This window comes from Narcine bancroftii, chromosome 2 (genome assembly GCF_036971445.1).
Source record: "Narcine bancroftii isolate sNarBan1 chromosome 2, sNarBan1.hap1, whole genome shotgun sequence".
NCBI classification, from domain to species: Eukaryota; Metazoa; Chordata; class Chondrichthyes; order Torpediniformes; family Narcinidae; genus Narcine; species Narcine bancroftii.
The window spans coordinates 353,298,530-353,322,318 of NC_091470.1; the positions used below are offsets into that span (position 1 = coordinate 353,298,530).

The 23,789-nt window shown below is 37.5% G+C and overlaps 1 protein-coding gene across 12 annotated transcripts in view; it reads left to right on the forward strand.

The window, feature by feature from the left end:
* The window catches only part of LOC138755765 (focal adhesion kinase 1), a 457,595-nt gene that overhangs the window by 423,616 nt on the left and 10,190 nt on the right, over positions 1–23,789 (forward strand). For all 12 annotated transcript variants that reach the window (XM_069922333.1, XM_069922329.1, XM_069922332.1 and 9 more), the window contains 3 exons: positions 4,484–4,546; positions 5,518–5,557; positions 6,495–6,601. In XM_069922333.1, the coding sequence (XP_069778434.1) occupies positions 4,484–4,546; positions 5,518–5,557; positions 6,495–6,601 (210 nt within the window). The remainder of the gene's footprint in view (positions 1–4,483; positions 4,547–5,517; positions 5,558–6,494; positions 6,602–23,789) is intronic.

Consider the following 23,789-nt stretch of genomic DNA (forward strand, 5'->3'; position numbering starts at 1 on the left):
TTTATTGATTCAGCATTGAGACCCCTGTCATTCCAGAGTGGCTCAGCGCTGGCCAGATATGTTTGGCCGAAAATGGTGGTGCTACCAGAGCCGCTGTAATGGCAGTGCTGCCACTGGTGCAGACCCACGGAGAGCGAGGAGTGGAGATACAGCATCCAGCAGGGTCCAACCACCCAGTCCACTGCCGTCAACTCCACACAGGCCTTGTACTTTAAAGGAGCCGACGGTAGTTTTATTTAAAATCCCACGAATGCGGGGTCTGCACCCAAGATTGAGGAGCCTCTGATAGGCAGCAGTCTTGAGAGGTTACAGACTCGGGAAGCGGAGGACAGAAAACTGGGAGATCGTCCTCCCCCGCCCCCACCCCCGTCTGAGAAAGAGAAGCAGAGGAGACGACCCACGGGGAAGTAACAGTGGTGGGGGCCAGTGACAGGGCTTTGCGGCTGAAAAACCCACAGATGCGGCGGGCTGCTGGTGACTTGAGGCTGCTGTCGTGGGACTCATGCCGGGTTATGGACTGCTGAAGACTGGCTTGAAACTGACTGAAGGGAATACGATGTGTTCTTCCTCAAGTTTATGTTTGGCCTTACCCTGACAATGAATGAGGCAAAGGACAGAATATCTATGTTGGGGAGTTGAAAAGATTGGCTGCAGGAAGTTCAAGCGCAGATCCAGAAAAAGAGCAGAGGTGATCAGCGAAGTAGGCACCCAATCTTTGTTTTAAGTATCAAGACACCTGAATTTTATCATTCAAATAAAGCAAAAATACCAATTTGATTTGCACCTCAGTGATTTAGGTTTGTTTTCCATAAATATATATAGTAAATTCTCCAATATCAAATTACATACACACCATCAAGGCTCACATTTAAATTGACCATTAAAATTCTATGGGGAAGTCACTTGCATTTATACTCCAGCAGCATTTATTATTGTCCTTTTAATATTGGAGTTATAATTGGGCCCCTATATGATCCAAATATGGCTGCCATATCTTGATAAATATGTCATTTTTGTTCTTTAAGTTGTATGTAATTTTTTTTCCATAGATATGTAACTGTTCATCTCAGCAGTCCTTGTGCTATACATAGAGGGGAGTTTTATTTCTAAGTAATTGCAGTGCATTTCTTAGCCACTGTTAAGGCTATTTTAACAAATGAAATTTGGAATTTAGTTAATTTATTGCTTATTTCAATAAGGTTGCCCAAAAGTTAAAGCTCCAGGTCGCCCGTGAAGGCCACCCCTGTTAAAGTTAATATTTCAGTAATATCCTGCCAGAAAGGACTCACCTTCACACACGACCACGTAGCATGTAAAAACGTTCCTATTTTTGTCCCACACCTAAAACACATCTCCGATATTTCAGATTTTGATTTATGCAACTTCTGTGGTGTGAGATATAATTGGTATTTAAAAAATTCTATTGCACTAATCTATATCTTGCATTTATAATTGATATCAGTCTAGCCAAACACCATTCAGACCAACATCTTTCCATTATTGCAACACCGAGATCCAACTCCCATCTCTCTCTTGATCTCTGTAAATCTGGCTTTGCACTTTCATTCTGGAGAACATAGTACACCTTGATTATAAATGTAGGTGTATTCCCCGGCCAAATTGCTCCTTCCATTTCACTAATTTCAGGTGGGACCAAACTTGGCCACTATCTTTCTCTTAGGAATGATCTTAGCTGAAGAAAACAAAAGAAGGTCCCATTAGCTACTCCATATTTACTTTTTAATTGCTCAAAAGACATCAGAGATCCCTCCACATAATATATATTATTCCTTTGATTCAGTATTTTGTAACCCAGAGTCATAGGCGGCAACATATTTTTACATAATGACGTTCTTGATGATGTACCTGCTTTTTTTTTAACAATACACTCATTTATTTCTTGCCATATTCTAATCATATATATTAATATAGGGACATCTGTCTTTTTTGTTATTAACTTAACATTCCACTTGTAAATAAAGTCGTTTGTTGTCCCCTCTTTTATCGAATTCAGTCCCATTCTGATCCAAGAGGGGAGACTGTCTTCTTTAAAGAAGAATGATAAAAAATCTTGATTGTACTTATAAATAATGCTTCTTAAAATCCAAAAGATGAAATCATCCCAGTTTACATTCCCATGTTAGCTTTTCTATCCATATTGATTTTTCTAAACGAATATTGTTTAAATAATAGTGATCCTTCCCCTTTATAAAAAATATGCAATGTCGCTGCCCTGACAGTGACGCAAACAGGAAACCCCAAAAGCCTGCGGAATCCTTTGAAAAAGAAGAAGAACCCTTCCTTTAATGTTATCTTTTATAGATACTCCCCTCTGGCCGCCATTCTCCCCCTTAGACCAGAGTCTCCACCTTGCTTCTATTTTACCCAAGTTTTCACTCTTTTCTGAGCTCTCCATGAACATTTCAATAAAATTTACTTTTCAACAATAAATACAAGACGGATTTTAAAAATTCAACTTATACTAAGTCCCATTGTAAACGTCCTTCATAGTCTTCTCCTTTGGCAACCTTAGTCTTTTCATAAACCTTGCAGGAAGTTTTCCACCTCATTCTTTGTCTTGAAAAAAATCACCGATTATCTTCTGCTACTTCGACCCTCAGAGTAACTGAGTATATCATTTAATGTTTCAAGTTTTTTGAATGCAATTGTCTTTTACATCATCAAACTCCTTCCTTTGCTTAATCCAAGTAGGACTAAAATCTTTTTAAAAAATAGCATTTTTTCATGGTCAATCTCAGGCAAGCCATTTTTGCTTAGAGTATTCATATGCTGCTTCCAGAATTGTCTCCCGTTCCCGATAACTCAAAAATCAGTTGTGATCACTGATCACCGGCTCTCCTAGGTTCCAGGGTCCGATGAGCCTTATTTTATATGTAATTTTTCTCTGAATTTGTCTTCTCCCAGAACTCTTGGGATCCATGTTTCAAAGAAGTTCACTGGATCTCTCCCCTTTCAGTCTGATAATTTGAACATTATTTCGTCTGTTAAAATTCTCCATGTGGTCGGTCTTATCCAGCAGACCTTGTCTGTCTGACTCTCATTTCTTCACATTTTTTTCCAAAGCTTTTAGCTTTATTTTTACCAAGTCCACTTCTGCTTGGTTCATTCTTACCATTAAGTCTTCAACGATTTCTTTAATTTCAGTCATGTCTCTCTTTACATTTTCGATGCCTGCAAATCAATTGCTCAAGTTTTCCATTTTTTTTTCAGGATAATATTTAGTTCTTGTCCCGCCTCCCCAGCTGGGGTCCGCCAGTCCTGAGCCCACTCTTATGCCGCTCCCTTTCAGGCTTTCACTCGATGTTCCTGGCTGAGTAGAAACTTCCTTGATTTTTGTTCTCAGCTGTCTTTGTTTCTTAGTACTTATTTTGTCCATTTCTTTTGTGAAAAAAATCTTAGTTTTAAGATTTTAACCGTCTTTTTGATACTCTTCACGGAGAGTTCGATCGAAACACGTCTGTCTAAGTCCTTCACATGGTGTAGCCCCTGCACCTTAGTGATTTTAAGGATTCTCTCCCTGCTCAGAATGTTACATTTGTTTTGATAGAATGGATAGAAATGAAACTTTGGTAATCATTTTAGACTTGGGTATGTAAGGTATCTAATGGATTTTAATAAAGTAAAGCAGTTTCCAAAATATGCAAATATATGAGCATGCACAATGAGTTGCCCTCCACCCCACCATGAATGGCCTCCAAAAAAAAATTGCGACTGATCTGTTTGTGACTTCAAATCTGCCGTAAAGACTTCTTACTCTACTTGTATTATTGCTGAGTGCATAGTTTATATCCTCTTCAAACCTGTGTTCATGTCAGCATTTTTTTGGTTGAGTGAGGAAAAATCTTTGATCCAAATAAAGACATTTGTCACAAGCCAAAAATGTAAAGTATGTATAAAAACACAGTAAATAAATTACAAGCACTGAAGTTCCCATGGGGATGAAGCAGGAGACAAAATGGATCGCAGACTTTTTCAGACAACAAAAATAATCCAGAATTTATTTTGTAAAGGATTTTCACTGGGTTTTTGAAATTTATCATTCCACATTAATTAAGTAAAGCACCACCATCATGTCGGAGTAAACAGGAGCTTGTGAAGTATTGATACATTTTGTGTTTATTTTTAAAAGATCTTGGTGCAGTGTTTTCTAAGTTGATTTTGAAAGCTTGTGTGCATTGCCAGAGCCAAGTACATGTAAGCCTTCCTCTGACAGGAAATTGGAATTAATGCATGTAATTCTGGTCCAGTGTATGTAATTTCTGGTGTGGAGAGCAAAAGAACTGCTCTGTCGTTCCTTGACAAATATTATCTTAATGGAAGTTTTCAGGGCCTGTGTTGGAAAATTGGTAAATTGAATTGTTTGCATTTACATTTTATTCTTAAGCTCTCTGCAGCTTATGTGTGAAAAAGGCTTAGTTTAACTGAATACCTCAATCCATTTATTTTCTTAATTCTGTTGCAGAAACCTGATCCAAGATCTGTGAGAAATAACGTTGATCGGGATGATGGCGGGCTTCTTGATCCAGTAAGTTTTTGAGTCATTCTAACAATGGCACAAGTTGACTTTTTTGCCTGGGACCATAGTGTGAAAGCTGTAACCTGTTTGTATTTTGAATAGCAGATGGCTTCTTTCAAACTTAAGAGTTTGACTTGGGAGGTTTGCTTGAATTAACAAATGCACTGACTGAATTTAATTGATGTTTCTGTTGAATTATGGTTAATCTGAAATCGATTTTCTTAAATAAAAATTCTCCATGAGAATTTCATTCAGCAAATTCAAAATTCCGACACTTTTAATGTAAGTGAATATGTAATGTTTATTGTATTCTGCAAAATCTTTTGATTTCTAGAATTAAGAAAATATTTTTTAGAAAGCCTGATAATGTAACGTGGGTACCACTAGCAGTATAACATATCAGGTCATTGTCCCAGGCAAATTATGGGATCCAGGCCCAAAGTTTCCTGGAATATTTTTTAATTTTTTAAAATTTAGACATGCTGCACTGCAACAAGCCATTTTGGCCCAAGTGTCCGTAACTGCTCAATTTACACCGCATTAATCTACATCCCCAGTATGTTTTGAATAGTGGGAGGAAACCGGAGCCACTGGAGAAAACCCACACAGGGAGAACATACAAACTCCTTACAGCCAACATGGGAATCAAACCCCAGTCTGGTCCCAATCGCTGGCGCTGTAATGGTGTTGCGCTAACCATTATGCCAACCATCCTTGGGTGACTTCAAATGGATCCATTGCATTGCTTTCTGGCATACACGATTCATCTGGTCAGAGTAGTTACAGTGAAAAGCAAGCTGCTCACCTCTTAAAAAATGTGGTGATTTGTAAAACAACTTTCAATCCTGTTTATCAAGAACTGACAAAAACTCTAACACATCAAAAACTAAATTTTGTTTATGCTTGTGGCTAATCAGGTCTTTGACTGTATCTGTGGCAGAGCTTATATGTTCAAACTTTCTTTTTCTCTTTATCTTTAGACTGGTAATCAACACATCTATCAACCTGTAGGTAAACAAGGTAAGAACTGAAATAGCTCTTTCAGTTAAGCTCAGTAAATAAGAAGAGAATTTAGAAAGAAATTTTTAATAGCAGTTTTGAATCCTGCACTCTTTCAGGGCTTGACTAAATGCAGAGATGTTCTTTCCTTGGAGGGGGGGTTTCTGGAAAAAAAAAAGACAGGGATCAGAAGAAGGGGCAGGCAAGGATGAGAAGAAATGACTTAACTGATAATAAATCTTTTGGATACTCTGCTCAGAAATGCTATGGAGGCTTAATCACTAAATATCTTTGACAAAAATCAATACATTTTTGAACATTAGTTCATTTTAAAATGTGTGTAGTCCGTGTAGGGAAGCGACACTGAGGGAAAAGATCAGTCTAAGGTTTTATTGAAGAAATGACCTATTCCAGCTTTTATTTTAAATTTAGGCACACAGCACAGTAACAGGCCTTTCTGACCTATGAGCCCGTGTGGCCCAAATATCCCAATTAATGTACAACCCCCATTCATTTTTTGTTTGAAGGGTGGGAGGAAACCGGAGCACCCAGAGGAAACCCACGCTGACACAGGGAGAACATACAAACTCCTCACAGACAGCGCTGGATTCGCGCCTAGGTCACTGGCGCCGTAATCGCGTTGTGCTAACTGTGCCGCCCCTAAGATCTGTGTGTTTTACCTGAGAATCAAAATGACATTTATAGCTTGTTGTTGTAGTTGCCTAAAAGCTGCTAGGGTGCCCAGATGCAATTGAAGTGGCTATTGCTTATTAAACTAGGGCCTCCTCCCAGAACGATGATAGAGTAGATGAAGGGAGCATTTCAGAGGTATTCAATATCATATCTGGAAAATGTATTCTTAATTACACATGTTTTCAGACTTATCTAATTTTTAATTCTTCAAAGTCATAATAATGCAGTGAGAGTTATGTTTTAATCTACTTATTTTTCCCGGCAGAGCATGCAGCACCACCAAAGAAGCCACCTCGGCCTGCAGCACCAAGCCACGGGGGGAGTATCGCCAGCCTGAATAGTCCAATTGAAAGCTACAATGAAGGAGTGAAGGTTAGCATTTATATAAAAGCATGCTCCATGCTGACCTTGCTAGAGATGTCCACTTCCAATATATAAATTTGTGAAGAAAATTAATGACCTGTCAAAGAAAAATTATGTGAATCTTTTATTCGAGACAAAGATAAAAGGTTACAGGGAAATCCTTCTAAAATCTTCTGTTTGTAAGAAATCAGAGGGATTTCTAAGAATTACAATTGTGTGTGTGAAAATAACGCACACACAAAGACTGCAGATGCTGGAACCTTCAAAGTTCTTTTCATCAGAAATAGTAAATGTTCAAGTTTCACTGTGAGCATCAGGAAGATGAAAACGTTTTATTTAAACTGAGGTAAACCAGAGAGATGCTGGAGAACTGGAGAAACACACAAGATCAGTCAACATCATGGAATGCAAAAGATCGATGATAAATTGATAGAAACTTTCTAGGGATGCTGCCTGGCCCGATGAGTTCCTCCAGCATATTTCTGTGTTTCTCTGGTTTTTAAAATTGCTTCTTTTCTAATTTATTAAAATACCTTTTTTTTAAAATAATGTACATTGTTACCAAGAACTTGCATTCAATGCAATTCTGTGGTTTCAAAAGAATCCTTGAAGATTGAGGAAGACTTGCTGTTGCTTCAGTATGAGTCCCATTGTCTCAGATGCTTCAGGGAATGAGTCGATGATGACAGAGTTCAATCTACCTCATGAATGGATGCAACTGTTATCTGTGTGTTACAGCAAGGTGACTGAAGTTGGAGTAACCTTGGTTCTGGAGTGAGTGACAGAGGTTAAATAGTTATATATTTTCCTGCAGATTAATTCCATTTCATTGGGAAGCTTAATGGAGGTGAGATTCAATGTTGTAGTAAAAAGGATTGTAAGAAGTGCTGGGGCAATGGGGCATCTTAGTTTGACATCCGTCTGCTTGTGGGCCTTAATGTAGAAAATTGGGACGAAGACTCGTGTCTGCAGATATTTTAATTTAGAGATGGATCCTCAAAGAAAAACAAAATGCTCAAAACACTCAGCAGATCAAGCAAGGATCAAGGATAGTGAAGAGAGGAGCAGGGTTAACATTTCAGGTTAGAGAAAGAATAAGCATAGATGAAGGAACATAAAAATGTGTTGCTTTTACACGTTTTTTTGTGTTTTCTCTTGCTATTTGCTCTCATTCTCATATCAACCATCAGCAAACTATCACCATGGTAACCCTGGCCTCACGCTATCCTCGCGATATTCACTTTGCACATTTCTCTGGCCCCCTCACCACAACTTAAAACTAATTCGATTTCTTTTCAGTTTAAGGAAGGGTCATTGACCCTTATGTTAAATATAGTTCTCTTTCCATGGATATTGTCTGACTTGCCAAGTATTTCAAAATATCCAATTTTATTTCAGATTTCCACTGTCTGTAGTTCTTTTTTAAATTTTATTTTGTTAACAAGGATGCTGTATGGTTTATCTCAACTGATAGAGACAAAGGCTTCTGTAATGTCAAAAGAGCAGCAATATAATGGTCGATGCGACTCTCGAATGAATGCATGATCAAATCATGACCATTGTATCTCTGGATGAACAGAATCCAAATTGAGGAGGAACTTGATGGGGACATTCCCTGTGCCAGGTAACAGGGAGATTCTCTGTCACTATCACAATCAGACTTGAGTCTTGAAGATGTTCAGAATTAGTGTTTCTGGGGTCTCCAGCATCTGACAAGGCTGGAGCATGTAGTTTGCTGAGGTGTGGAGCTAAGGGCATATGTGTATATAGTACAGAGTCAGAATTGAGGAGCTTTTTAAAATGCTCCTTCAAACTGCCATTCAACTACAAGCAAGTTGTTTTGCCTTTTAGACATGCAGCACGGTAACCGGCACTTGCAGCCCATAAGCCTGTGAAGCTTAAATATACCAATTAACCAACAAGCCCCGATGCATTTTGAAGGGTAGGAGGAAACTGGAGTGCTCGGAGGAAATCCACGCATGTACAAACTCCTCACAGACAGTGCTGGATTTGAACCCGAGTTGCTGGCACTGTAACAGTGTTGCGCTAACCGTGCCGCTCCAAAATTCATGAAAAGCTCTTTTTACTTTTGCCTCTTAGTAGAGAGGGACCTTGAGAGTTTGGTCCTTGAATGAACTTGCCAGTATGTGAAAGCATGTGTGTCATTAGTTATCAGTGAGTTGCTGAACTTCCTCTTCTATTTCCAGCCATTATCTGTTCTTTAATTTGTGCATTTTCTGTTGGACTTCAGCCTTCAAATGCTAGAAGAGCTGTTTTTCTTTAAATTTCAATCCAGACCATCTTTCAATTATGCTTCAATGCCTTCGGATCTCGTGATCATTCTAATCAGACCAATGCTGATATTTTCTAGAAGTGAAGCTAAGAGATGCTGTTCCTGTCAGGTCCTAATTATGGTAGAGTTCAGGGCACTCCGGGCTCTGTGGAGACTTTGTGGCATCTGTTGTTTGAAGGTTATCAGGTTATCTGAGAAGAGCTCTCCTCCAGTCTCTGGAAACCTTCATGGTTGATTTTCTTAACTGGACCATGCTAAAGAAAATGGAGCAGATTAGTCAGTGATCCTTATAGCAGTTTCCATCCAGTGCTGTGCCACAGGACTCAGTGCTGGGTCCACTGCTGTTTTTACCGATACTAACATGACAGTGTAGACAACACTGTCATTTGCACATGACACCAAAATTGATGGTGTAAAGGCAAGATGGTTGCCATAGCGGTTAACGCAACGCCTTTACAGTGCCAAGGATCAGGAGCGGGGTTCAAATCCCGTGCTGCCTTTAAGGAGTTTGTACGTTCTCCCCTTGTCTGCGTGGGTTTTCCCCGGGGAAAGAGTTGCCAGAGGAAGCTCAAGAAGCAGGTAGTTACAATGTTCAAAGGATCAATATGTGGAAAGGAAGGGACAAAAATTATATGAACCAAATGAAGGCAAATGGAATTTGCTTAGAACGCAAGCTTAGCCAACATGAATGAGTTGTGTGAGTCTGTGCAGTATGACTGTGATTTTAATTTCATTCCAGTGGCCTGAGTGCAAGGGCAATCCCGAGAACAGAATCATCTTAAAGATCATAAACTCTGTTTCAATTGCAAGTCTGCTTAGTAAGATCATCAAAAAACATGCTATTTTTAAAAGTACTTGCATTTCATTGAGGGAAGAATGCAAAAAACCTAAAATATAAACAGACCACACACACAAAAAAATAATTTTAAACATCTGTCAACTGAAGATGTAAATTTTCAATTTGATCTGACTTAAAAATTCTGATTAACTTTATTTTGTGGAATTCAAAAGGACAATTTTAATGAGAGTATTTTGTGTTAATTTTCTGAAAATGAACAGCAAATATAACAAGATTTGTGGAGTCACATAATATGGAAATAGGCCCTTTGACCCACTGGAGACACGCAGACCATCAATCTCCCTTCATTCCCAGCTATTCCTGGCTAATTCTTCTGTTCGCCCAGCAACAATTTACAGTTGTCAAATAACTACCAACACACGTTTTTGGGAAGTGAGCGGAAACCAGAGTGCCTGGGAGAACATTGCAACCTCAATACAGACAGCATCAGGGGCCAGATATGAAGCCATTTCTCCACAGAGTTGTGAATTTGCAGCTCCACTCGTTGTGCCAGCTGATCTGTTCAGTAATCAAGATAAATACTCAATAGCTTATTTTAAATAGTTCTTTTAACAAATAGTCCAAATTTAGACAAACAGAACAGTAACCGGCCCATGAACCCATACCACCCAATTATACCCAATTCACCTACAACCTCCATACATTTTTGAAGGTTAGGAGAAAACCGGAGCACCTGGAAGAAACCCACACAGACACAGGGAGTACGTATAAACTCCCTACAAACAGTCGCTGGCTCTGCCTGTTGTTTCCACTGATTTTCAATTCATTATTTTAATCTACCTAATACCTTCATGATGTTTAACATGTACATTAGCTATTGATTGAGGCTGTCTCCATTTGGAGAAGTCGACGACCTCCCCATTACGTTCCTTAATATTATCATAATTTAGATCATTAGGAAGCTGAAACCTCATGTCTAATATTCCATCTGGGCACTCTCCAACCAAACAACGTTAACATTGACTTCTTGAATTTCCATTAAACACCCCCGCCCCCCGCAATCTCTCTCTTTCCATATGCCTCTGCTTCCTTTCCTGCAGCTCCTCACGTCCTTCCCTCTCCATTCAGAGAGCTACCCCCTCCCCTATTACTCAGATTTTTTTCTCTTCTATCCTCCCACCGAAATTCACCTCTTACCTGTTAGCCTGTGTTCCTCTCCATACCCCTTTCTCCGACTCTCCCCACCTTTTTATTTACGGACCTCCTCACTTTTTGTTCATACCTTGAAGGGTTCAAATCTGAAACATTGGTTACCCTTTACTTCCTATAGATGTTCCATGACTTACTGAGTTTCTCTGGCACTTTTGTGTATTCCTCTACAATCCCAACATCTTCACACTTTCCTGTCTAACTTAAGTGGACCCATCAAAATATACTATCACTACACATGCAGTCTATAAGCAGAATATCCTATTGCTTGTGAATGACTTACTGACATCCTAAAACCTTTCTATCAATTACAAACTACAGGTCCGGAGTGTGATGGAGATCCCTGCATTTGTATAGATGAAAGCAGCTCGATAGCGTTCAGGGCAATTCAATGTATTAGGTTGGCACTCTATCCATTCTCCCATATGTGGCATCTACAAACAAAAACAGATACCTTACTGTGGAATCCTTTACTTTTGACATTATATCTATCTCTCCCAAGGGACTTTTCACAGAACTGTAAACCTATCATTTGGCAGGAAGTGTCACAATCTGAAGATAATGGATGTCGATGCTTGTTATGTATCCCTTCACAAGAGAGTTGTTTTGTAAAATTATAATTTTCAAGTTGAAGGTGTATGTAAGGATACATGGCATTGTGATTCTATGATAATCTCCATAATCTAGTGGTGGGGGCTACTCATCACTAAAACGTTCAAGTCAGAATCAACACAGTTAAGAAAATATATTTTGTTACGTTTCAATGAATTCTTGTTAAATCCTTAAGACAATTGAAGTTCAATGTTGAATTTTTGTTCATGGTTTGAACAGAGTGACTTGCTCAGTCACCAGCTCTAATGTGTTCTTTATAGATAACTTTTATCTTACAACCCAAATTAAATTGTCCGGTAACTGGTAGAATTTAAATGTGTGCCTTCAGCTCATTAGTTTCTGGATAAGAGTCTCACATCTTCAAGGATGACCTTCCTCAGAACATTAAAATCCACAGAATACAGGAGTCATGGAGTTGCACAGCAGGAAAACAGGCCTTGTGACCCATCGTTCCCATGACAACCATACCAATCTAAATTTAATCATACCAGCTTCATACCAATCTAAATTTAATCCTTCTTAAGCAGGAAGGTCTGCAGACATTGCGATTGTCGTTCAGTGCTGTTAGGTCTGCTTTGTTCATGAATGAGTGAGACAAACACCAGACTGAGTCGAAATCAGGGTTCTTTGTTCTTTATTACCGGATTGTAACACTTGCAACTAACAATGTTAGTCGGAGAATGCATTCTGCCGTTATCAGCAAAATGGTGATTTTTTTATACCCTTGGATACGTGCTTAGAACATCATCATATCATTACTTGTCCAATGACTAAAACTGTTGCTATCCTTTCCCTGCTAGCTTCCTGCCTCTCAATCCATCAATGTCTCTCTTATCTTGTAAGTACAAGGATGCATTCACATCTTGTTACAGCCCTGCACAGGGTAACTCCTTACACATTCCCATCTCATGATGTTTTACCTTACAGTGCCCAAAATGCTGGAGAAACTTGGCAGGTCACACGGCATCTGAGGGAAGCAAAGGGGTATTACCAACATTTCAGGCCTGAGGCCCTTCATCAAGGTCTGAACAAAAAGCAGGCAAAAGAAAAACACTGTGGTTGAAGTAAAAAAAAAACACACCATGTTGGAGAAGCTCAGCAGGTCAAACAGTGTCCTTTATATAGCAATGGTAAAGATACAGAACCCACCTTTCGGGTTTGAGCTCTTCAGCAACGTATGAGAAAATGCCTGCAGGCATCTGAACAAAAGGGGTGGGGCAAAGGCAGGAGATGATAGGTGGAGAAAGGAGGGAGGGGACTGCAGGAATGAGGGGGAGGAGGGACGGGCTGGGTGGGTAGAAGAACTGGAAATACAGGAAAAGGGGGAAAGAAGGAAAACAGTAAAGTCAATGTTAATGCCATCAGGCTGGAGGGTGCCCAGACGGGAAAAGATGTGGTGTTCCTCCAATCTGCGGGTGGTCAGGGTGGGATAGTACACAAGGCCAATGACAGACAAGTGAATGTGGGAGTGTGACTCAGAATTGAAATGGTTAGACACTGGAAGGTCGCTGTGATTGCGAACGGAGCAGTGGTACTGAGTGAAGTGATCTCCCAGTCTGTGACCGGTCTCTCTGAGATCAAGAAGGGCACAAAGGATGCAGTAAATAAGGCCTCCGGATGTACAAGTGAAATGTTGCTTCATTTGAAAGGGCTTTTTGGGTCCCCGGACCATGGTGAGGGAAGAGTTGTGGGCGCAAGGGTTGCACCTCCTGCAGGCACAGGGGAAAGTGCTGGGTGTGGAGGGATGAGCGCACAAGGGAATTGCGGTGGGGGGGGGGGGGCAGTCCCTGTGGAAAGCCAAGAGGCGAGGAGAGGGATCCTGTAGTAAGTGCTGAATGAATAGATTTAATCCCATTTGCCTGAACTCTTTCCACACACTTTGCTCATTCAAGTACTTACCAGGATCCCTCAGGATGTTACTGTTCCCGCCTCTCCCACTGCCTCTGGCAATTCATTCCAGAAATAAACTCACATTTGTAGAAAAATATTTCCTTCAATCCCCTTTATTCTCAACTTAAGCATTTGTTTTTGCTTTAGACACCCCTACCATAGGAAACATCTACACCTCTCACTAGCTTCCTTGTCCTTCCCCGCAGTTAGTACAGATGAGAAATATTCTTTGAGACTTTGCACACACTGTACCCACACTGATCCTTTTTTTTCCAACTTTATTTAAATTATTTTTAAAAACTTACACAAAATACGTAATATAGAAAACAAACAAACGACAACTACCCCTCCCCCCTCCCCCCTCCCCACCCATCCTCAGCAAACCCAGCAAGGGGAGCATACAAAGAGCAATAAAAAAAACTAATACAACCCTTTAAGATATTACTAAACACAAACAATTCAAATAAGGCGACCACATCTTAATAAAAAAATCATAATTAACATACAAACTGTATGTTATTTTCTTCATATAAATACAAGATTTCAACTCATTATTGCCAATGAGTTATATTCACCTCCACCTCAACCTTCCATGAAATAGCCATGCATTTACATGCTACTGCCAGTGCTAGATGAAGTAAAGCTATCGGAAACTTATCCAACCCCAAATCAGTAAGTAGGGCAGTACAACCCAACAGGAAAATTTTGGGATCTAATAAAAATTTAATCTTAAACAATTTTTGAAGAAATTCCCTAATTCTTTGCCAAAATGGTTGAACCTTATCACAAAACCAAACTGAATGTAAAAATGTTCCTACACATACTCCACATCTAAAACACACTTCTGAATTACTAAATCCATATTTTTTCAATTTTGCAGGGGTCAAAAGTTATAATTAACCATACTATATCTTACATTAAGCAATTTAGCCACTCCATCATGACACATAATCTCCCAATCAGCCTGATCAATATGACAAATTAAATCACTTTCCCATTTGGTCCTAGATTTATCTAAATTTATTTTATCCATTGTATCTTGCAACAATGTGTACATCTCAGAAATAAAACCCTTATTTAATGAATGAGAAATCAAGAACTCAAATTTCGTTAACTTAGGAATTTTCATCTATCTTCCGAAATGATCCTTCACTAATGCTCTAAGCTGATAATATACAAATAAAGAATTCACTGAAATTCCAAATTTCTCTCTAAGTTGATTAAAAGATAAAAATTTGCCTTCTTCAAAACAATCTCGCAATAATTTTATTCCCTTATCTTTTAAAAATCTATTATTCAGCGAAAAAGGAATCAATTTATTTTGATATATTGGAGCCTGGACCGATAATTTACCTTTCATACCTATCAATAAATTCCTTTTAGTCCAAATCTCTAACAAATGTTTTAAAATTGGTACATTATACCCCTGTAATAAAATAGGATTCCACTTAAATATAAAGTAATGTGGGTAAGATTCTGAAATACTAGCCAATTTTACCCTAGCACAAGTAGGAGGATACGAAATATCCAACATACGATTAATAAATCTTAATTGGGCAGCTTCATAATAATTTTGAAAATGAGGCAGTTGTAAACCTCCCAGAGCATATTTCCAAGTCAATTTATGTAATGCTACTCTAGCTAACTTCCCCCTCCATAAAAACTCTCGTACTACTTGATTTAAATCTTGGAAAAAAGATTTAGCAAGTAAACAAGGAATCAACTGAAAAATGTTAATCTTAATACAATTTACTGGACCTATTAATGACAAAGGTAAATCCTTCCATTTAATCAAATCAGCCTTAATTTTTCTCATTAATGGTACATAATTTAATTTATCTAAAGATTGAATATTTACATCAATCATTATACCCAAGTATTTAACTTTATCAGTCCAACAAAGTTTAGTAATTTGTCCACACAAATCATAATTTGCATCAGAATATTTTACTTTTATCCCAATTCACTTTATATCCTGACAATACACCATATTGTTCTAAACATTCCTGCAAATGAATTAAAGAATGTTCCAGAATAGTTAAATATATCAAAACATCATCAGCAAATAAATTAATCTTATATTCATCTTCCGCTATTTTTATACTTCTAATATTCTCGTTCTGCCTTATAGCTTGAGCTAATGGTTCAATGACCAATGCAAATAGAGCTGGCGACAAAGGACAACCTTGACGAGTTGAATGCAATAGTTTAAATAACGAAGTCGTTTGACCATTTGTAGCCACCTTAGCAACTGAATTATTATATAGAGCCTTAACCCAACCAGTAAAAAAGGGTCCAAATTTAAATTTCTCTAACACCTTAAATAAAAAATTCCATTCGACCCGATCAAAGGCTTTTTCAGCATCTAAATCAACCACCATTGGTAGGTTGAGCTGCTGACGTGATGCATTGATCAACAAAATAACTCTTAGAATATTATCAGAAGCATACCTACTTTTAATAAAACCAGCCTGATCTGTATGTACCAATTGAGGCAAATACTTAGCAAGTCTTTTTACCAGTACTTTCGCTATTATTTTAAAATCTATATTCAATAAAGAAATTGGTCTATATGAAGTTACATTCAAAGGATCTCTGTCTTTTTTTGGTATAACCGTTATTATTGAACTCAAACACTCAAATCTGGTCAAGCTTATTCCTGAGTCACTTGTTGAAAGACATTCTTAAATAAAGGAGACAAGTCCTCATAAAAAACCTTATAAAATTCAACAGTAAATCCATCATCTCCTGGAGACTTCCCATTGGGGATTTGTTGAATAACGTCCTTTATCTCTAAATAAGTAAAAGGAGAGTATGGTTTCCTCACATCATCTTCCTCCAATCTTGGCAAATTTAAATCAGACAAGAAAGCTTCAATAGCACCATCATCTCGAACTCCCTCAGTAGTATATAATTTCTGGTAAAATGATAACAATTGATCATTGATTTCCTGAGGTTTACAAGTAATTTAGTTATCTTTGCGCACTGCATTGATAGTTCTCAATGCTTGTTCTGTTTTCAATTGCCATGCTAAAACTTTATGAGCTCTATCCCTAACTCATAATAACGTTGCTTAGATCTTTGAATCAATCATTCGAACTGATATGTTAGTAATGTATTATATCTTAACTTTAATTTAGTTAAAGCAGCTTTATTATCTTCCATACAATTCCTCTGAAATTCTTTTTCCAAATCAGCTATCTGTTTCTCCAACTGACTCTCCACCAGAAATTTCTTCTCTTTTGATGCATAGCTAATAATTTGACCAAGTAAAAATGCCTTCAAAGCATCCCATAAAGTAAAATTACTCTGAACTGAGTTCTTATTCAAATTTAGATAAGAAACAATTTGATCCTTAATAAATTTTACAAATTCCGGCTTTTTCAGTAACGTTGTATTAAACCTCCAACGAAAAGTTGATTGAGTGACTTTTGGCCCATCACAGGAAATAAATAACAATGAATGGTCAGAAACTATTCTACCCTTATATTCAACTTGAATAAAACGTGATTGCAAATGTGCTGATGTCAAAAACAAATCTATCCTTGAAAATTAATCATAACGCGAAGAATAAAATGAAAACTCTTTTTCAGTAGGATTTAACCTTCTCCAAACCTCTATCAAATTTAAATCTTTCAAGGAAGCCAATTGAACTGCTGCCTTCGACTTTTTCCGTTTTCGGAGATTTATCCAATAAAGGGTCCAATACACAATTAAAATCTCCCCCAATCAAAATATTATCTTTAGCTTGACTCAGTGTTAGAAAAGCTTCAGACATGAATTGTTCATCATCAATGTTGGGCATATAAACATTTAACAAGGACCATGACTCAGCAAACAATTTACAATTAATCATTAAAATTCGACCAGCTGTTTCCACCGAGGGTTCAAGTTCAAATGGTATTTTCTTATGGTTCAAAATCGCCACTCCTCGTGCTTTCGAGTTGAAAGAAGATGAAATAACATGGCCAACCCAATCTCTCTTCAATTTTAAATGTTCTTTCTCAGTTAAATGAGTCTCCTGCAAAAAAGCAACATCCACTTTCATCTTTATAAAGCTTGATTGGATTATTTGACCCTTGAACATTAAATGTTGCAAAATTCAAATTAGACATTATTTTAACAATTAAAAAAAACACCCCATATAACCATATAACCACTTACAGCACAGAACAGGCCAGTTCGGCCCTACTAGTCCATGCCGTAACAAATCCCCACCCTCCTAGTCCCACTGACCAGCACCCGGTCCATACCCCTCCAGTCCTCTCCTCTCCATGTAACTATCCAGTCTTTCCTTAAATGTAACCAATGATCCCGCTCGACCACATCTGCCGGAAGCTCATTCCACATCCCCACCACCCTCTGCGTAAAGAAATTTCCCCTCATGTTCCCCTTATAATTTTCCCCCTTCAATCTTAAACCATTTCCTCTAGTTTGAATCTCCCCCACTCTTAATTGAAAAAGTCTATCCACATTTACTCTCTGTCCCTTTTAAAATCTTAAACACCTCTATCAAGTCCCTCCTCAATCTTCTACGCTCCAGAGAAAAAAGCCCTAATCTGCACAACCTTTTCCTGGAACTCAAACCTTGAAATCCTGTCAACATTCTCGTGAACCTTCTCTGCACTCTCTCTATTTTGTTTATATCTATCCTATAATTTGGTGACCAAAACTGTACACAGTACTCCAAATTTTGCCTCACCAATGCCTTGTACAATTTCATCATAACCTCCCTACTCTTGAATTCAATACTCCGATTTATGAAGGCCAACATTCCAAATGCCTTCTTCACCACACCATCTACCTGAGTATCAGCCTTGAGGATACTATTTACCATCACTCCTAAATCCCTTTGTTGCTCTGCACATCTCAATAGCCTACCATTTAATGCATATGACCAATTTAGACCCTTCTTATCAAAATAAAATAAAGCTCCCCTTGCTTAAAATAACCCCTAAATTAACCAAGTACTAAACCCCCCCATAAACAAATTAAAAATTACACAACTAAAGAAAAAGTTTTCTAAGTATAACTAAAAACCAGAAAGAAAAGTAGTAACTTCCTAATTAACTGGGAGATAATCACCCACACTTAACAGATCTTCTCTTTCTCGACCAAACCTTTTGTCCTGAATATACATAAAATATTTTGATTCTCCTTATTTTAAATTAAAGTTAGACATACAGCAGAGTTACAGGCCCTTCTGACCCATGAGCCCATGCCTTCTAAATAGACTTATAAAAGCTGCCTACTTGCCAGATGTCCCTTTACCTGTCAAAACTGTACTGTTGTGAGTTCCCGTCATTGAAATTAGCTTTACCCCACTTCAGGACCTCAACTTGAAATCCAGTCCTATCTCTTTTTCATAAACTATCTTGAAGCTAATGGAAATATGGTCACTAATCCCAAAATGTTTGCACATTGACATATCAACCACTTGTCCTTCCTCATTACCCAAAAGAAGGTCGAGTGCAGTCCCTTGTCATGCCATCTTCATATTGCTTCAGAAACATTGAACAAATTCTTCCCCATCTAATCCCTCTGCACTAAAACAGGACCAGTCAATATTAGAAAGTTTTTATAAACCTTTACACTTTTACAAACCTGAAAAGTTGTAAATGTGAAACCACAATGCTGGAGAAACTCAGTAGGTCAATCAGCATACTTTCTAGAGCAAAGAGAAAGATGCAAAACCAACATTTGGGGCTTGCCAAGGTATGAGGAGAAGGTAGGCAGGTGCCTGAACAAAATGGTGGGGGGAGGGGTTGTGGAAGGAGCACAGGCCCACAGGCAAGAGGTAAGGGCACTTCAATAAACAGGGAAGGGGGAAATGACCCTGCGAATGGTTAGAGAAGGAGGTAGAGAGCTGGAGGAAAGGAGACAGATGGTTAGGGAAGAGAAGGAGAATAGGAGTGGTCTTGCAGAAGCCAGAGAAGTTGTAAAGTAAATCACAAAATTCTGTAGGCACTGTGGTTGAAGTCAAAACACAAAATGCTGGACAAGCTCAGCAGTTGTAAATGTCTTTTGTCTTGTACATTAACTTTACTTTTCACTCTCCTCAGACATTGTCTAACCCAGTATTTCCAGCATTTTATGTTTATATTTCAGATTCCTGAATCCCTGTGAAGTACTGTGGAAGTTGATGTTCTATAAATGCAGTAAAATATATAAAGATGGGGGGGGGGGGAGGGGGGGGGGGAAATTAAAACTATATTCTTGCTGGTATTGAAACATGATGAGACAGAATTAATATATAAATATAAATTATTAAATGAGTAAATAATTTATTCAGTTTCAGGAAAATGGATTCAACTCTATTAGAAAACCTATTAAGTTGTACATTGTTAATGCGTCCAATGTGTAACCTTGAAATAATATCGTCCTGTCTTATGGCTTACTCCAAAGGTTTATTTTTGTGAATTTAGATATGCTGTTTTAAACATGTTCAATTTTACAGTGCAAATCTGTTTCCACAATTTTTAGTGTATCTTATTTGAGTTTTTATCTTTTGGTTTGCATTACTGGCTGCATTTTTTTTTCATTATTTTCATTGAAAAGTCGAACATTTTCCTGCTTTCATGTTTCTATTCTGCCAAGCTATTTAGTTTTACAATTTGATTGTAGTGTGATTGAACTTGCATGAGTTTAAAGAATCTTTTCTGTTCAACAAAAATCTTTTGAGGATGAAATTGTGTGCACAGCTTTAAAATTGCGCTCTAACAAGTTTGCATGATATTTTTTAGAATGCATTTTCTTCACAGCTTTTAACATAATTTGGTTAACTGCACATTGCATTATTTGTTTTGCTTGCTGAATTTTTAATAATTGTTTTCCTTTTTTTCCCCTATTGGTAAATTTCTTTAACCTTCCTTCACATTGTGTTCACCACTAGCCGTGGAGGGTAAGCAAATAATGTGTATTTCTTCTTTTAAATTTTGTCTAACTTTTAAATATTATATCTATTCATTCAAGATGATTGAAAAGAACAATAGAATTCTAATATGTTTATGTTAAGCTGGTTTAAGATTTAAGTAGACGTGTTATTAGTTTTAGTGGTGCCCTTTCCAGGAAATTCTAGGCTTAAATAAGATTTATTTAATAGCGGTTCATTGGATCACACTGCACAGAATGAGGCCATTTCAACAACAAAGATCTTTTGGATCTTTGTAAAAACTATCAGGTCAATCACACTCCCATTCTTCTTCCTGGACCCCATAAAACATTTCGTTTCAAGTGTATTGTCAATTTTTCTTTTGAAAATTATTATTGAAGCTATTTCCACCAAGTTTTAAGGTATGCATTCCAGCAGTTAGATAACAGGATGGGGAAATGCTTATTTCACTTAATGTATCATGGGCTCGAGTAACCTTTTTTTTTAAATAACTGTTTTAATTTGTCTTTATATGAACCACATACTAATTTTAAATGATTATGGTTTGAAATTCAGTCATATTTGAATCCAAAATGTTACATATTACAAGATATTGAAACATATTTCTTCAGGATAAGGGTATTAAAGGTTACGCAGAGAAGGCGGGGACAGGGTACTGAACTTTAAGATCAGCCATGATCGCGTTGAATGGCGGAGCAGGCTCGAAGGGTCGAATGACCTACTCCTGCTCCTATCTTCTATGTTTCTATGTTTATGTTTCTATAACGCTGTGCTCGGATTGTGATCTCAAGGCTGGGATTCTAAAATCTGGTGAAATTTGTGGTCTAAGTGGAAGCATCACTTCGTGAAAGCTGATGCAACCATAAAAGATTATCAGACAAAAATCTATCAAGTTTTGCTCATGTCCAGTACAAATAGAGAAACCCCTGCCCTTGTTCAAATTGATTCCATCTATGCAGAAATCTGTTGGTCACATAACGTTACACGTAGCTTAGAATGGATAACCACAGAAAATAAAAAGGGACAATGATAGAGGAAGTATTTTTTTATTTCTGTAAAGAGCAACAACAAGATTATTTGGCTGTATTGTGCAAAAACAAGTTAAGTATTGATTATCTCTGCAATCAATTTTTTTGTTTTGAATGTCAAATTCAGTGGAAAATCTTTTGGGCTGAAACATATCAAGTCTAAACTTCACTTGTACCCATTTCTCATCAGATGCTAGATGCAGAACCATCATTGTTATCTGTTCATATTTATTAAAATTAATTCTTCATAAATTACAAATTGCAATTTAAGAATAATTATTATTATCTTGCCTTGTAGTCTAGCATTTCACCCCTATCTAAAAATGTTGCTTCTGCTGAACCAGGAAAGGTTATTGGTTGATTATCTTGGACTACTGCAAGAGGAAACTGACTGAAGCCAAGCAATTTTCCATTTCACCCCACCCCCACCCTCAGACCTTTAGTCTTTACTTTTTACACCACCACCAGCCTCAATATCCAACATGTCATTCTTTGATATTTCTCCCAACTTCACCATGATCCCATCATCAGGTGACATCTCAGATTTTCAAGAATTTTTTTTATTTTCTTATCTTTCTGCGGACATGACATTTAGAATAATTTTCGCACAAGTACCTCCAGTTTGAAACCTAAAGGAGAAGTCCAGTAGCATTTTGTAACCACTGTAGACACATATCAGTGATGCAACAAAACATTATGACTCCAAAATAACTTGGAAATTCAATAGGCTCATGTTACGTTGCAAAATCTTTCAAATTATGTATGAAATAATATTTTTACATGAGGAAAAAATGTGGAATTTGAGGTGTAATTTAAATCTAGGTCAGTGTGGCTCTGCAGAAGTAAGTTACTTCCTTTTCTAATTGCCTTCATTTTATTATTAACCAACTATTTGCCATGTATTTAACAGCACATGAAATTGTTTGAATGTGGTTATAATTACTTATATACTGACACAGTACATAATTTTATTAATTAGATGTTAATTTTTTTGTGGACTTGTTTTCATGAATTATTTACACAATTTTTTTTTTAATTGGGATGTCATTCAGTTAGCTCCTGAATGCATTCAGAAGGGTAATGAATGTTTGGTAGAAATTTTGTTACTATTTTACCACAGAACTATTGATATTAGATTTGGGCATTTGCTGACTTCCCAATTAATAGATAAAATGTTCCATTATTACATCAGACTTCCTTATACAAGTCTTGTCGTGGTTCGTGGTTATGTTTCAGCTACATGAAAAGACATCTTTTTTTTTGTCAAAGTTGTGGTGATCCACAAGTTTTTGTTTATTTGGTATTCTATTTCTGTTTCATTTCTTGTCACATACATCAACCAAACAAAATTATATTTGTTTCCCCATTGCCTGTTTTGTATGTTTCTGGATGAAATTGTCAAACAAATCCCCTCAGAGTGTGTCGGGTAGGAGTGGTAACTGAACATCATACAATTATTGGCTTTAACCATACAGGTACAATTACAAATGATCTACGACTCATTTGTACTCATTATCCAACAATTGCTGCCAACTTCTTGATGATTGGAGTTGAAGCTCACAACTTCCTTCCACTTAACTTCTGTGCTTAATTTAGCAAGAGATGTTGCAAGAGCTTGATTTCAAGTTCAAAACTTTACAGCCACTATTCTTGCGCACATAAAAATGACTTTTTACATTTTCATTTAGTTGGAACCATCATTATCATCAATGTGTTCTTTAAGCTCCAGTTTTTGAGTCCAAATGTAATATCAAATACCATAAATGGTGCCACGAGTCAATGGAACAGGTCAAGTTCTGAGCTATAAATAGTTCTAACATTGGCAAACACTTCAGGGGTGTGCTTGAGAGAAATGCTAGGATTTTTTTGCTTCAGTTAACTTGTCTAAAATGGGTTATTTTAGAATGATTGGTTTTCAGTTGAACACAGTGCCCTCCCTCATCTTGGCCTCATATTTTTTAAATGCTCTATATGTCTGAAATTATTAAATTTGGCTTTTGTTTTAAGCTGATGGGATAGAAAATTATTTGTGCTTATTTAACTCCTCCATTTTTCAATTTTTTTTGTTAAAAAACTAATCTAATTTTGATTCAATTTTTGAGGAAAGAAGAAAAAGCAATAGAGCCCTTCAGCTCAACTTGCTCATGCTGACTAAAATGACCCATCCATACTTATCCCACCTACCTGCATTTTGCTCATGTCCCCGGAATGAGGAAGGATACAGCTTGTTGAGTGGTGTCATGCCAACAATCTTGTGCTCAACATTAGCAAAACCAAGGAGATGTTTGTGGACTTCAGGAGGAAGTCAGGAGAACACAATCCAGTCTTCTTTGAGGGGCTCTGTAGTGGAGAGGGTCAAGAACTTCAACATCTCCGAAGACACATTCGGAGATGTGTCAACATCTCCGAAGATTTGGCCTGGAGCTTCCATGTCGATGCAATCACAAAGAAGTCTCACCAATGAGGGGTTTGAG